Consider the following 16,963-nt stretch of genomic DNA (forward strand, 5'->3'; position numbering starts at 1 on the left):
GTAAACAGCAGTTGTAAACATGTCAAAACCCCTTAAATAACCCAGCAACTGCACCAGTGCAAAATGGGAGTCAAGATGCCACACACATATCTCTCACCATCTCTGCTGACACACACACACACACAGATCAATGTGCGCCACTTGACATTCATGGCTAGGGGTATCACAATAAAACCTTTCAAGACCAAGAGACTTCTCAGTTGTGAAGCTGTAAATAATTATGATCTTATGGTCTACATAGAGTACCAATACCATGTGTTGGAAATGGCCCACTACTCACTATTCCCTACATGTAGTACACCGAGCACTTTTCAGAACACACCCCATGAAGCAAATACTGATGCACAGGCACGCCGCTAGATGCAGCTCAGTTTGAAGTTCATTCATTCATTCATTATCTCTAACTGCTTATCCAATTCAGGGTCGCGGTGGGACCAGAGCCTACCTGGAATCATTGGGCGCAAGGCGGGGAATACACCATGGAGTGACCATGGCCAGTCCTTCACAGGGCCTCAGTTTGAAGTTGGGGCAGATTATTAATAGACTGGGTATTTCACACTACATGACTGTTTTTGTCCATTTTTATAGAGACTGGAAAAATATATCACACACACTATATGACCCCAAACTCCCCAACCAAACATGCTTGCATTTCCTTAGAGTCACAGATAAATACGGACGTACAACTTGTTGCAGGTATTGTTTGTGCTGCTATTTTTGTAGATCCACAAAGAAAAAAAAAACATGTATAAATGTTTTTGGTTCGTGGATGGGAAAACTGCAGCGGAAGGTGGAAAGAAAAATAAGAATTCAGTTGAAATAAAGGCTGTAACAGCGTTTTGTATGGTGCACTATGTTCTCCTACAGGTAATATTCGTTATTTGGGGACATGTGCATCCAGAACTATGTAATATATTGTAGTTTTTCATAATTTTACAGTTTAATCCATCTTTCGCTGTAGGGCTCCACGGCATGTGCCTGTGCTTACTTTCTGTTCTCTGTTCCCATTGGTTGTTGAAGCCTAGAGTTGGTGGAGAGTTTACACTACACGACTACTTCCGAATTTCGGGTCGAAATAATCAAATGTTTGATATGCTGTGACTGGTCTGAAACTCTATTTTGAGGCAAAAATATATAAAATATATATAAAATTGGACTAAAAGTCGCGTAGTGTAACCCCAGCTTAAGGCATGCTAAAAAAAACACTGACATTCAAACAACCACAAAGAAACACGCTAACACAGGTCAGCAGCAGTGCTTAGAAAAAGCATTTGCATATAGAAATGCATATGAGGACAAATATCCATATAACCGTGTAAAAAGCTGTTCAGTCAGGTTAGACTTTGTCTTCCTTGTTACTGTATTGTGGAAATATATATGTTTTTTTCATGGCTCTGAAATTTAAACATTTTTAATGTGCAGTTAATAAAGAAGTAAATATTGTTCATTTAAGCTTATTATATCTGATTAGCGATACAGAACATTGCTGTAACAAAGTAAAATCTGTAAGTTTAGCAACATGAATTTTAAAGCGTTTTTGTGTAACATTTGCATAGTAACTATTGTGTAGTATTAAAAATTCATTCATTCATTCATTTTCTGTAACCGCTTATCCAGTTCAAGGTCGTAGTAGTATTAAAAACGACAGTTGTTATTCATTCATTCATTATCTGTAAGCGCTTATCCCATTCAGGGTCACGGTGGGTCCAGAGCCTACCTGCGCAAGGCAGGAACACACCCTGAAGGGGGCGCCAGTTCCTTCACAGGGCAACACAGACACACACACATTCACTCACACCTACGGACACTTTTGAGTTGCCAATCCACCTACCAACGTGTGTTTTTGGACTGTGGGAGGAAACCGGAGCACCCGGAGGAAACCCATGCAGACCCGGGGAGACAGACCTCACAGACAGTCACCCGGGGCAGGAATCGAACCCACAACCTCCAGGCCCCTGGAGCTGTGTGACTGCGACACTACCTGCTGCGCCACCGTGCCACCCCAGTTGTTATTTTATTTTAAAAAATAATAATAACACTGAAGAATTAATAAATAACATTCACAATAACTAACATCAATATCTCCATCTTTAAATCATGTAAACCAAGGCATACACAAATTGATGTACATGCTTTTGCATCACCTGAATATATGATGAATAACTTCTTCTCACTTTTCAAATTACTTCATTTTTAAGTTATTTCTTTGCTGAATGAAATCACTATTTTCATTTTTATAACATTGCAAGAGTTACCATAAAATGACAAAAGCACGGAAAGAATGTTTGGATTTCTCGTTTCAAATATACGAGATAAATGTAAATGTAAAATGTAATGTAAAAATAAAATAAAATGCTACAATGAAACTAAAAACATCCCCACTTGGGTCTGAAAGGATGTGTAGCCACCAAGAAGCTCATACTGAGAAAATGACATAGATTAAATAGGACATCTGAAAATCAAGCAAAGGTCCCATAAAGCAGTGTGATATTGCAGGGACTGTGAGATAAAGAAAACCTGATAAGAAAAGTACAGAGTGTATCTCTTTTGCTCAGTGTGTGTGCATTTGTGTTCTCACTTGTGATGTCAGTATAGTGCTGGGTTGGTTTTTGATAGACTGGCTTACTGCCCTTTGACCGCATGAGGCAGTCAAAATGGACACATCAAAGACTCAAAGGCTGAGAGAGAGAGAGAGAGAGAGAGAGAGAGAGAGAGAGAGAGAGAGAGAGAGAGAGAGAGAGAGAGAATGCTAATCACAGGAGCTCTTTATGACATCCGCCTCCACAGCTCTGCTGAGACAGCACATGAAGCTCTAGCTTAGCTCTCACCTCTATTACCTTCACTCAGGTCTCAATTTAAACAGCCAATGTCTGGAGGCTCATTAGTGCATGGTTATGTAAATATTCACCTTGTCACACTTAAATGTTTATCAGGGATATGCTATACATCCAAACATTTTGTAGACACCCTTTATTATTAATGGCGGAAATAATGAGATGATCTGAAGCCTCAGGTCACTACGCTTAACGTCAAGTATGGTATAAAGCTCTGGGCTATTTGATAAATGAGATAAAGTGGAGTGATATCTGTGATCCAAACCTAATCATCCAACACCAGTACCTGGATGAATGTGTGAGTGACTGGGTAAGTGTGTGATGCTCTGTAATGGACTGGCACCTCCTCCAGGGTGTTCCTGACTTATATCCTACCTATCCTAATCAGGATGATATAGTTCCAGAGAATGAATGAGTGAATAATGGCTTAATGGGCTGACATCCAAAATCTATTCACTGCTAAGCAATTTATGCAGTTACTAAACATTAATGAGATTGGGAATATACTGTGGAAAATGGATTGAGCCATAATTTATATGTGCTACTACATTTTCACAGTATAACACTAAAAAATACATTAAGGACCAATTCAGAAACCTATGTAGTCACATGATTTCTTTAATCTAAACTATAATAAAATTAAGCTCTATTTCTACAGTAAGTCTTAGACCACAGGAGATACATAGAACAGGATTATATGTCAGATAAACCCACATAAATATAATGCAAGAAACAAACAGAGAACAATGTTTGCTAAAAGCTTTTTGAAAAAACGGGTCTCCTAAGAACCCAGCAAGACCTGGTAGACCTCCTAAACACAACAGAAAATAAAGCTTTCTTATTTGATAGAGAGGAAAATATACTCAGATTCCACTCTCAGTTCAAATCTGAAAAAAAAAACCCACAGGGGTTTCTGTCCATCAATCTACTTTGGGAAGAAAATACAGCACAATGTGTAGCTGGCAGTAAGCTGTTACTGAGAAAAGGAAATAGACAAAAAAATCTTGGTGTGTGGCAGGTTACATGGGGCATTACCCACAGCCTAAATTGCTTTGTTCCCTTGTTTCTACTTCCCTCGTACCCTTTTAAGGGATTAATAAACGTTACCTAAATGCAGTAGTGGATCAGCCTCTTCACCCCGTATCTGGTGATTTTATGACATGAATATCATCAGTGGCCAATGAAAACATGTAACTCCAAAATAGTGACTTTAAATTAGAAGGAAAATGTCTTAACTTTCAATGTGAAGGACAGCTGCTGTGTTACATGTATGTAGTAAACTAAAGAAAAAAAAACTAAAAAACCCCAGCAACAATAGATTTTACCCTGCACTGAAAAATAAATAACTTTGCATTTGTTTACTTGATTTGGTATTTTTTTTTAATGCAGAGAAAATACAGGGATTTACACTTTGCATTGTGATGTGTTATAATGCATTTGTACTAAAGGGTTAAAACCATTTAATTAAGCAAGTGATATATACTACGCAGCAATGAAGGGTTGTTCAAAAGCTGTGTGTTTCTTCTTTTGTGTGTGTGTGTGTGTGTGCGCACGCGAGCATATGTGATGCGTGAGTGGCAAGACAGGCGTGGGCAGAATGAGGAACACACATACACACACACACACACACACACACACAAACTCACAAACACACACGCAAACAAACACACAAACACATAGTCGTGCGACTTCTACACCTACACAGAGGAGAGGAGACAGGGGCTCATTAAAGGTTCATTTCCGCCTTAAAAAGTACACAGAGGAGGACACTTTCAGTCTGAAGTGTGGAATCTGCTCTACAATGTAATCAGCAGGGTCTGGGTCCCCACGAACACAGTGATCAGAGTCAAACGAGAAAAACACTGGACACTCCCTCCCAATTCTGACAGGACATAATTCAGCAGCACTCACCCAAACACTAATAGCACCAACTAAATGGGCTTTAGGTTCTATGTACACTTGAACTGACTAATATAGATGGTCCAAAATGGCTTCCAATAAAAGCTTCTCTCACTAAATTTTATTTAACATTAAAGACATTGAACATTCCCTTGTTTCTACACTCACTGTCTATTTTATCAGCTCCAATGTCCATATGTGTCCACTTTGTAGTTCTACAGTTACAGATCCATCTATAATCCACCTGTGGTATGAGTGGATCAGGCACAGCAGTGCGTACCACGGAATTAGACATGCCTATAATCCCATTCAGATGCAACATCAGAGTGAGAGTAGATTACATAATTCTGTACAGATCCTGTTATCTGCCAACAGATAACAACAGGTTGGTGGGCTATACTCAGTCCAGCATTGATACTGAGGGGTTTAGAAACTCCAGTGGCCCTGCTGTGTCTGGTCCACCTGGACCAGCACAACACATCACCACCTCCCTCTGGGAATGATCTACCACTTAAATAATACCTGTACTGTGGTGGTCCTGAGTATTGAAGGACAGGGTGGATGGGGGCAAACAAAGCATGCAGAGCAAAAGATGGACTACAGTCTGTAATTGTAGAATTACACAGTGTACATATGTGGTCAGTGGAGCTGAGAGAGTGGATGAAGGGACAGATGCTTCTTAAGTCTCCTCCAAACACATTTTTCATGTGATATAGTCAAAGAGGGGCACTTTTTTCCCTTTAAAGTAGTTAAACTGGACACTGGATGATTCCCTAATTGTTTTGTTTGGTACAGGACATCTTTGTCAAGAAGGTCAGTGTGGTTTTTGTGTTTGTTTTGTTGGAGTTTTTTCAGAAAATAAGGACATAAGCCTCTTGACGTCTTAATACTGATCTGTAATCATTACTGTGAATCAATACCAGTAAACAATTTTATAATGTAAGTAAATGACTTAGAGATTGGCTGGCAACGCTGACCGCTAATACCCTGCCTCACTCTCCCAATAATTTCTCAGTGACGTAGGACAGTGGAATAACTTCCCAGTGTGAAAAAAAAAGAAAAAATCCCTCCATAACCTTTAATGGAGGTTAATGTAAAAGCACTTTATTTCAATTGACTTTGGCCCATTTCCATTGGTGCATTCATCAAGAGATCTGACAGAGTGTAAAGGGCGGCTGACATTTTTCAATTATGTTGAAAAATTCAAAACGAGTACAAGGGAGACGCCAAGCTACGTTCTGACCGCAACAAAACAAAAGCCAGGCTGGACTTCGGGCCACTCAGATGCTTCTGTATGGACAGCACTCAGACAGTCAAAAACAAAAAGTTCAGGCTTAAGTATGTGGCTGATCACTAACAAACAGGGGGGGGGGGGGGTTCTGACAGGCCTCACAGTGCAGACTGATAACAACATCAACTCTGAATGGACAGTGACTGCAAATCAGCTGTAAGTGACAGTCTCATATTGAGAGAGAAAGAGAATAGCGATTTAGAGACTCAAAGAGACAAGTTCAGAGATAGAGAGCTTAGAGAGAAAGAGAGGTACAGAGAGAGAGAAAGAGTGTATGAGAGAGGTGGAGGTAGTGTTGATCAGACAGAAGGGGGGCATGCTCTGTTGCACCCAGAAGCAGCTGCACACTTAACCACACGACGAGAGTGACCCACTTTATATACTTCTGGAAAGAGGAGAGGGGCTTTTCCAGCCCACATACACATACATACACCCACAGACACAGATACACATAGACACACATAGACGCAAAGACCCACAAACACATACAGAGACCCATCGATAAACATAGACTCCAAACACCCAAACGTAAATACACACACATGGACACACACATAGACCCACATAGGACATGCACATAGACACACAGACCCAGGCAAACACTTAGTCACACATTGACAAAGACAGAAACATAGACACATAGACACTCCTTGAGCCAGACAAACTCTGACATAGACACATACACTCAAAGACCTAAAGACACATAAACACAGATATATAGAGAGACACGTAGACAACAGCAGACTCGCACAGACAACAAACGCACAGTGCTGTTGTCATGGTAAAGCCCAAGAAGCAGTTTAGATATCACGTTCCTGCTCCTTGCTTTAATCAGAGCAGTCCTCCCTTCAGTGGCAGATTGAGGAGATGCTGAGAATGGAATGTGGGCGTGCTACAGACAGGATCTCTTACATCTGAGAGAAAGGGATTCTGCTGTTATGTAAGTGCAGTAACAGTTGATTGTGGGGGGGGGGGGGGGTGCAAAAATTCATAAAGCTGTTCAGAAATGTATTCATCCCTGTAATAAGTGTTGTGTCAGTGTTGGGTATCAGAAGACGCATCAGAAACTAGAGGAGGTGAACAGAGAATAAAAGAAGAAGAATGAAAAAGAAGAGAAGAGAAGTGAAAAGAAGACGAGAGAAGGTGAGAGAGAGGCGAAAAGGAAAAAAGACGAGAAGAGAAGAGAAGAGAAGAGAGGACGAGAAGAGGTGAGAGAGAGAGAAGAGGAGAAAAGACGAGAAGAAAGAAAATGAAAGGAGAAGAGAAGAGAAGAGAAGAGAAGAGAAGAGAAGAGGAGGTGAGAGAGAGGAGAAGAGGAGAAAATACGAGAAGAAATGAGGTGACAAGAGCAGAGAAGGGAAGACGAGATAACAGAAGAGTGAAGATAAGAAGTGACAAGAGCAGAGATGAGAGAAGAGAAGAGAAGAGAAGAGAAGAGAAGAGAAAAGAGCATACGAGAGGAGACATGAGAATAGAAGAGAAAAGAGAACACAAGAAAAGAAGAGAAGAGAAGAGAAGAAAAGAGAAAAGAGAATACAAGAGGAGACATGAGAAAAGAAGAGAGAATATGAGAGGAATAAAGAGAAGAGAAGAGAAGAAAAGGGAAGAGAGAATACGAGAGGAGTGAAGAGAAGAGATAAGTGATGAGAAAAGAGATGAGGTGATGAGCAGAGAAGATGAAAGTAGAGAAGGCGAGGTAACAGAAGAGAACAAAAGACAAGGAGTCAAGAGAAGAGGAGAGAAGATGAGATGAGAGGAGTAAAGAAAAGAGAAGAGGAGATTAGATGTGATGAGCAGAGAGAAGAGAAGAGAAGAGAAGACGAGGTAACAAAAGAGCGAAGAGGAGAAGTGACAAAAGCAGAGATGAGAGGAGACACGAGAAGATAAAAGAAGAGAAGAAAAGAGAAGAGAGAATACGAGAGGAGTGAAGAGAAGAGATAAGTGATGAGAAAAGAGATGAGGTGATGAACAGAGGAGATGAAAGAAGAGAAGGTGATGTAACAGAAGAGAAAAAAGAAGAAGGAGTCAAGAGAAGAGGGGAGAAGATGAGATGAGAGGAGTAAAGAAAAGAGAAGAGGAGATGAGATGTGATGAGCAGAGAGAAGAGAAGAGAAGAGAAGAGAAGAGAAGAGAAGAGAAGAGAAGAGAAGGCAGTGGATATGTCGACATGCAACATGTAGGTGAGCGACAGACAGGATTTCTTGCACTGAGAGGAGGGATTCTGCCGTTATGTAAATGCATTCACTGCTGAAAATGAAAGAATAAAAAGTGCCATAGGGAAATGTATATGTTGCTGTAACAAGTGCAAAGTGAGTGTTGATCAAACACTCCGGCGCTCCAACCCTCCATGACTCTGTGTCTGATCAATGGAGCCCATCAATAGCTGAAAGTAGAGATATGACACTAGAGGAAACATCAATTAATTACAACATGAGAGCAGTGCTTCATTCAGCCAGCTCTCCACACCACAATCTGCACAAGCTCTCACTGAAGACTACAGCCAGCACAAAGACACAGCACACTCCTAAACCCGGCGTAATGGAGAGAACTCAGCAGTCCTCCAACATATTAATGAGACGTAATGCGAGATTAAAAGTTAATCTCCAACAGGGGTCTTCCATCCCGTTGAATGTTATAATTGGATGCAACACATAACATCAGGACCAGAAGCTGTGCCAAACTCAGCCATTATGAAGCCACCCTTAAAGAACAGCTTGTCATGCTTCATCTTCTGATTATCAGCACAACGGGGCTTGCATCAAAAGCTACAGTGACTGCAGATGTCTGGGGAATATCCCAATAACATCTCCGGGTCAAAATAAAAGTGCAGTTGGGTACACAATTCACAAAAATAAAAAAATGACAAAAAGTCCTAATTCCACATTAAAAGGTGCAGCAACTGCATTCAAAACCCAGCCCACCTTAAATGGTGTGGCAGTTATATTCAGGCACCAGTCCACTTTGTATAGTTCAACAGTGACATTCAGACACCAGTCCACCTTTAATGAGTTGTCTAGAATAACTTGTCTGCAGGGGCGGCACGGTGGCGCAGCAGGGAGTGTCGCAGTCACACAGCTCCAGGAACCTGGAGGTTGTGGGTTATAGTCCCGCTCCGGGTGACTGTCTGTGAGGAGTTGGTGTGTTCTCCCCGTGTCCGCGTGGGTTTCCCCCGGGTGCTCAGGTTTCCTCCCACAGTCCAAAAACTGTGGTAGGTGGATTGGCGACTCAAAAGTGTCCGAGTGTGTGTGTTGCCCTGTGAAGGACTGGTGCCCCCTCCAGGGTGTATTCCTGCCTTGCACCCAATGATTCTAGGTAGGCTCTGGATCCACCACGGCCCTGAACTGGATAAGCGGTTACAGATAATGAATGAATGAGTTTACCCTTGCATTACATGTTTAGTTTTGTCTTTATTTCTATGCAGTTTGTGCTGTCCTGAATTCTGAGTTGCTTCTATCTACATCAAAAAAGAAATCAATATTACCCACCTATGGAGCAGGAATAGAGCAATATCTCCATCTCAGTTCATGGTTTTCAAAGTATGGAGGTGTATTAACTGTCTAAAAACCTCCAGGTGCTATTATTCTGCTGTGTGCAGAGAGAATCCTAGCATACTGAGACACTTTGTTTTTTCTTTTACTTATATACAGACACTAGCGAGCACTCAGCTGGGACTGTGCTGGACTCTCACAGTGGGACTGAGCACTCTGCTAACTCTGTTTGTTCAAAAGAACTTACCAAAGCCCACAGTAGCAAAGCCCACCCTCCATCAATAATAAGAAACTCATTTCACTTTCAGATAGAGCCCGCACTCAGCATAAACCACTAAACTCAACCCTGATCCTGTTTTCTGAGGAATGGTATAACCTCCACACACACACACATTGGTACAAAGTGTACCACGGTACAGTGCTGAGCGGCAATCAAAGGAATATCCCTCCTTTAATCTGCAGAGCAGTAGTGAATAGGTGCACAAAGACACATTAAATAAATGAAAGCCGTGCTCGGTTACACTGGCCTACAGAGGCCTTTCATGTCTGAAGCCGTTTGCTGGCGTGTTCCGCGGGCTCTCGAAGGCATTAGCATACAGCACTGCCCCACGCCTTTCTTCAGATCTATGTCAATTACCGTGTGCAGGAAAGGAAAGTCAGGGAGTATAGACATGACCTCAAAACCTGAATTGCAGGTTAAAGTAGCAGTGATACCTTTTTTTCAATAGTCATTGTGTGGATTGTAGTCTGATCAATGTTCTCTGGTCTGCATGGTCTAGGATTGCTTTGCGTGGGGCATGGCAGTAGTCACTGCTCTCCAATATGATTTTTGGGGCTAAATATGGGTAGGAGTGTATATTTTGGCCCTAAATGACTGTAATAAGATTGAAACACTATGGGGTGGTTTCCCAGACAATATCCTCCTTTCAGTGGAAAATCACAATTCAAAATGCTGTGTAATCCAGGGTTAGGCTTAACCCCTGTGGGAAGCCACCCTCATGAGTACTAATCAAACGGTGTTCATTTCATTAACGATGAAAAAGGAACAATGACAAAAATATTCATTGACGACAAAATCAGCAGGTCCACAACAAAAAGAACTAAATAAAAATAATCATATGAAGATGAAAACTATAAACACAATGTTTCATTTTTCATCAATAAATAATAACTAAACAAAAATAATATTTGAAAAAAAAAACAACAACAACAGGAAAATGCTCAGTTTGTTTGCTGTTGTCAGGGCAACTAGAGTGGCCAGGCACAATTGTGAAAAAAAAGCTGGCTCCCAAAGAATCGTTTCTAGAATACACATTTTAGTCAAAATTCATTCATTCATTCATTATCTGTAACCGCTTATGCAGTTCAGGGTCGCGGTGGGTCCAGAGCCTACCTGGAATCATTGGGCGCAAGACGGGAATACACCCTGGAGGGGGCGCCAGTCCTTCACAGGGCAACACAGACACACACACATTCACTCACAACTACAGACAATTTTGAATTGCCAATCCACCTGCCAACGTGTGTTTTTGGACTGTGGGAGGAAACCGGAGCACCTGGAGGAAACCAACGCAGACACAGGGAGAACACACCACACTCCTCACAGACAGTCTTTAGTCAAAATACTAAAACTAAATCTACATCAGAATCAGTGGTTAGACTTGATCTTCATAATTATACAGTCCCACCCATATGTAGCCCAAAATTCATGCCTGTCCCCAAGGACTACTACTAAAGCCCAGAGGCATAGCATAATGTGGGGTCTGATCTCAAAAACATCTCAGGATATCATGTATTTTTAAATTTGATCACTTTAGTCTAAAATTAGTTCAAACCTGCACTGTGATTGGCTGAGAGACTTTCCAGGAGTGCAAATATTGCAAGATAATGGCACTCTGACCCAAGCTCTTTAAGTATTACTTTGCAAAATACATGAAACCCAGTAACAGCGCTTATAAAATGATTTTGACAGTGGTGACTGCTTTACACAGCATTATTTACACATTTTGTAAATGTGTATGTTACATCACTCTGATCTGAACCCACTGTAAACAGTGGATTAACCATGACTATATCCTAACTATCCATATATCTGTGTGTGGTGCTGTTCCGGTTATAACAGACAGCCTTAGTTCGCATCAAAAGTGGGCCAAATGCAGACCAGTTCACTGGAATGCACCAAGGTTCAAGGATCCTGAACAGAACCAGTTCAATGGTTTGTTGAGAAGAGCTACAAGGAAGATGTGAAGGAATGGAAATATTTTACCTTGTGGAAGGTTGATAAACTAATCGTATTGTTTCTTTCCCTTTTTATCTTAAAACTTAACAATGAACAACAATATCGGAACTGTGGTATAATCAAATAATACACTCAAGGTTTGTGCTATATATATATTACAGCACTTATTCTCGTGTATTACTGCTTAATTATATGCTTAAAAGGTTTCCGTATTTAAATATAACCCCATAATACAAAGCATGAAGAGTGCATGTAGATGAGTCAGACCACCTGGAACGACACTATAGCTGCAACTGCTAATGCACCTGACTGGCCAGGTATAGCGTAATACCAGCTGGCCATTGTAAAACCTGGCCTGGAATCTGATTTGATGTCTTCTGAATCAGACGAATCAGAAGCAACCAAACACTCCTGTGCTGTGACTTCACAACCATGCATAATTGGCCAGCTGCCACAATAGAATCAGTGTCCAAGCCTCAAGCCACAAAAAGTAGATGGTGGTGGTGGTCTTAAATAGATGTTAAATAGGGCATGCACAGTTTGAGATGTGTGGAAAAAAGAAGAGGGGTATGGACTGGTGCCTTGTTCAGTTTTATAAATCATAACATTTTGTTCATCATCAGTACCTGACTCTACTAATATCTTCATGGCTGAATGCCATCAAATCCTCACAGCGATGGCCCTGCATCCCAGAGGGGTAGAAGCTGTTGCTGCAACAAAAGCGGACAAACTACCAATAAATATATTTCATTTCAGAAGCAGCGAAATCGAAGTAAAATCATGCCGAAGGCTACAAGATGAGACCAGCATTCTTAACTTAACTGAAACCGAGTCATATGTGAAGACTGTGTTGTTACAATGGAGTGGTCTCTAAAAATGATGTGATGCAGGGTCTCACTCTGTGTGGAATGCTTGTAGAGGTGGGGCCAGGCCCACACTGACACACTCTCTCTCTAAAGACAGATTGAGCTTGTCATTCTATTTTTAGCAAATAGGTTCCACAAATGTTTCTATAGCATGTGGGGTGTCTGGACAATTGCCAGAGCATTGAGAAATGGAGTGGTTTAAAGTCAATATTACACTCTTTAATATCACCCTGTGAGCTATGAACCACTTTTGGTTACCTTGGAGACATTCCCTATTAATCATGTATTCATAATACATTATAGATTAGTCTATACATTATTATATGTCAGCAGACAACATCTGTGTAGTTGCTCTGGAGTAGGTATAATGACATGTATAACACATTATAGAGCAAGACTTGTCAAGGATATATCAGTGGCATAATATGACGTGGTATAAATTAATAAGCAACCACGTACTACAATGCATTACCAGGCTGGAATTTGTGAAATCGTGACCTTATGGTAGTTGTGTGTACAGGGCTTTGACAGGGATTCATTCATCCATTCACATTCTGTAACCATTTCATCCTGGGCCAGGTGCTTACCCAGAATTATTGGGCAGAAGGCAGAAACACAGCCTGAACAGGGAGTCTGTGATTTGCAGTGTATAATACACTCAGATGGAACACATACAGACAAAGCAAGAACACACCAAACGGCTCACAGACAGTGCCCCAGTTTCAGGATCAAACCCAGGACCCCGAGATCCCAGAGCTGTGAGGCAGTGGCACTACCTGCAGTGCCACTATGCCACACAATTACAGGGATTCTAATAATATTTTAAAAAGTGCTTTATGAATTCATGTTTTATAGGAGATTTTACTGAATCGAGTGTCAAAAAAAGATCATTTAAAGGTTTGAAGAACACATCTTACATTGTAATGTTTATATAACATCAAATGTTACACTGAAGGTCCTTAAAGAACCAACACATTTTCTGCACTGGTTTCTCTTTTCCATTACACTGACACCTAGTGGCTTTGATCAGTGGTTATTTTATTAGCAAAAACTATGAAGAAATATTTGTTGACAACCTATATTCCTCAACAAAAATGAGACGAGAACTAAATATCAATATACATTTGAAGACGAGAACTATCATGAAATGTTTGCATTGTTTGACAACAGATATAAACTAAAAGAAATGTGAAAGACTGATAAATGACCTGTAATTTCTGATTTGAGAGAGAGAAAACTGTAAGGAAATTAAAACAGGAAATTGCTCAGTATATTTGAAGATGTCATGGTAACGCAAGCAGCCAGGCGCTGTAATAAATAAGAATCAACTCCTTAACTTAAAATGTAAAATGTATCTTTTTAATGCTATTTTTTAATACAATGTTGTAATAATTAATCTCTAAAATAGTAAACCTTTAAAAATTAGGCTTTTTTTATTTAATGGATTAAAATTAATAAATGAGACTGAAACTGATACAGGTGGCACGGTGGCACAGCAGGTAGTGTCGCTGTCACACAGCTCCAGGGACCTGGAGGTTGTGGGTGCGATTCCCGCTCCGGGTGACTGTCTGTGAAGAGTTGGTGTGTTCTCCCTGTGTCCGCGTGGGTTTCCGCCGGGTGCTCCAGTTTCCTCCCACAGTCCAAAAACACACGTTAGTAGGTGGATTGGTGACTCAAAAGTGTCCGTAGGTGTGAGAGAATGTGTGTGTGTTGCCCTGTGAAGGACTGGCGCCCCCTCCAGGGTGTATTCCCGCCTTGCGCCCAATGATTCCAGGTAGGCTCTGGACCCACCGCGACCCTGAACTGGATAAGTGGTTACAGATAATGAATGAATGAATAAAACTGATACACATTTTTGTCAAAAGACTATAACTAAATAAAACAGCTGCCAAAATTAACTCTGGCTTGGACTTATCAGAGATTCCGTTTCAGAGGTTTTATATATGGCCACCCCCATGTGGGAGACCCACTCCGTGGAGCATAAACTGGTTCATTCAAGGACAAGCTTCACTTTTATAAATAACGTTTGCTATGTGGTGGCAAGAATGACTTACTGCTCCGTTTAGATGCAGACGTTAAAATGAAGTGGTACTCGTGATGGTGTCTGTAAGCATCTTCATTACTAAAGAACCCTTGAAGAACAGTGTTTATTAAAGATGCAGTCCTTGACTAAATATTGTGGGAAAATCAGCAGTGTGAATTCTCCTGGCTTGGGCTTACTCTCGGTCTGTGAAAGTGGCCTGAAATGTTCCTGGTGCTTCTTTCTCCTCACAATTGCTGCAGGAATGTAATGTCATGTTCTAATCTTGACGTCTTGACATTGGCATTCAGCAAGAGTTCTGAGTGCTCAAGGCAAAATAGCTCTCTCTCTCTCCCTCTCAGTCTACACAGGCTCTGCACACACTCTGGTGGGGTTTGAGGGGGGTGGGGGTTGGGGGGGACTCCCAGTTCCTGGCTGCGTTCAAGCCCAAAATGAAGATGGCAAAGGGGTCTTAGCGCCTCACATGATAGGTGGCCGCTCTCAGGTTTATTTGCTGGAAATGTCCTTCCTGTGGCAGCAATTGAATTAAGCCCCACCAAACAAACCATTAGTCTTCCTTAGCGCGGGGACTACAGGCGAGCGAGAGACACCGAGTGAGAGAGGGAGAGGAGAAGGAGAGAAAAGACTGGCTCCCTCTAAGCAGCCCCCAGTGAGCCCTCACGGCTGAGCTCAGAAAAACGCTCACTAAAGATTTTCCCAATCTCGCAGCAATGGGAAATTAATGAGGTAACTCCCCAAGGGTCCTCCATCACTAATAATGCACAAAAGCCACCCCCCCCCTTTTTTTTCTCTGACTGTGCACCACACCAGCCCCTCAGACGTAGGAGCCAACACTAACCAAACTTTTGTGAGTGTCTTCCTCACAGGCGGGTGTCAGTTATGGCCGTGTGATTTGTTAAACAGCTAACACAATTCTGATTGAGTTTAATGGTGCAGTTTCTCCACCAAATACAAGCCAAAATTCAGAGCACGAGGAGCCGCATTGAGGCAGCTGGAATAAAATGGCCGTCACAGGTGCAAAGAAGGCAAGACTTTCTGAGGATAAATCATCACCTGCACCATCTCCTGGCAACAACCACGTCCTTTACTCACTGTTTATTAGGACGAGATTTCCCCTCAGACACAACTGTGACAGACACACCAACCTGTGGCCCCTATGGCAGTGTTACCTCTGTGTCTATGTATCTGTGGGTGTGGGTGTGTGTGTATCTGTGTGACACATCATACAATACACAAAAACCAAGCACACCCATTATCCATTAATGTGTGTGTGTGTGTGCGTATGTGTGGGTGTGTGGGTGTGTGTGTGTGTGTGTGGATGTTTGTGTGTGTGTGTGTGTATGTTTGTGTGTTTGTTTTTGTGTGTGTGCAGGTCATGAAAGCACCAGATTTAGTTGACATGTAGTCCTTGCATATATACATTCATTCATTCATTCATTATCTGTAACCGCTTATCTTATTCAGGGTCACGGTGGGTCCAGAGCCTACCTGGAATCATTGGGCGCAAGGCGGAAATACACCCTGGAGGGAGCACCAGTCCTTCACAGGGCAACACAGACACACACACACATTCACTCACACCTACGGACACTTTTGAGTCGCCAATCCACCTACCACAGTTTTTGGACTGTGAGAGGAAACCAGAGCACCCGGAGGAAACCCACGCGGACACGGGGAGAACACACCAACTCCTCACACACAGTCACCCGGAGCGGGAATCGAACCTACAACCTCCAGGTCCCTGGAGCTGTGTGACACTACCTGCTGCACCACCGTGCCACCCGCATATATACATAAACACACAAAATGTAGTATCCACAAACAAAAAAAAAACAATTATAATTCATTCACTGTCTGTAAGCGCTTCTCCAGTTCAGGGTCACAGTGGGTCCGGAGCCTACCCGGAATCACTGGGCGCAAGGCAGGAACACACCCTGGAGGCACCAGTCCTTTACAGGGCAACACACACTCACACATTCACTCACACCTATAGACACTTTTAAGTTGCCAATCCACCTACCAACATGTGTTTTTGGACCGTGGGAGGAAACCAGAGCATCTGGAAGAAAACACACCAAACTCCTCACAGACAGTCACCCGGAGGAAACCCACGCAGACACAGGGAGAACACATCAAACTTCTCACAGACAGTCACCTGGAGGAAACCCACGCAGACACAGGGAGAACACATCAAACTCCTCACAGACAGTAACCCGGAGGAAACCCACGCAGACACAGGGAGAACACATCAAACTCCTCACAGACAGTAACCCAGAGGAAACCCACGCTGACACAGGGAGAACAC

The 16,963-nt window shown here is 42.0% G+C and overlaps 1 protein-coding gene across 6 annotated transcripts in view; it reads right to left on the minus strand.

Moving 5' to 3' along the window:
• The window catches only part of fgf14 (fibroblast growth factor 14), a 240,026-nt gene that overhangs the window by 76,603 nt on the left and 146,460 nt on the right, over positions 1–16,963 (minus strand). The window contains exons 3-4 of one of the 6 annotated variants that reach the window (XM_066686459.1): positions 13,592–13,623; positions 12,102–12,106 (exon numbers count right to left, since the gene is read on the minus strand). The exons of 3 other annotated variants lie outside the window; for them this stretch is intronic. In XM_066686459.1, coding sequence (XP_066542556.1) covers positions 12,102–12,106; positions 13,592–13,623 — 37 coding nt within the window. Of the gene's footprint in view, positions 1–6,091; positions 6,113–12,101; positions 12,107–13,591; positions 13,624–15,017; positions 15,059–15,121; positions 15,136–16,963 lie in introns of all 6 variants that reach the window. 2 more of the 6 variants (XM_066686458.1, XM_066686457.1) reach the window with 2 other exon arrangements.

The sequence above is a fragment of the Hoplias malabaricus genome, chromosome 12, assembly GCF_029633855.1.
Source record: "Hoplias malabaricus isolate fHopMal1 chromosome 12, fHopMal1.hap1, whole genome shotgun sequence".
Lineage (NCBI taxonomy): Eukaryota > Metazoa > Chordata > Actinopteri > Characiformes > Erythrinidae > Hoplias > Hoplias malabaricus.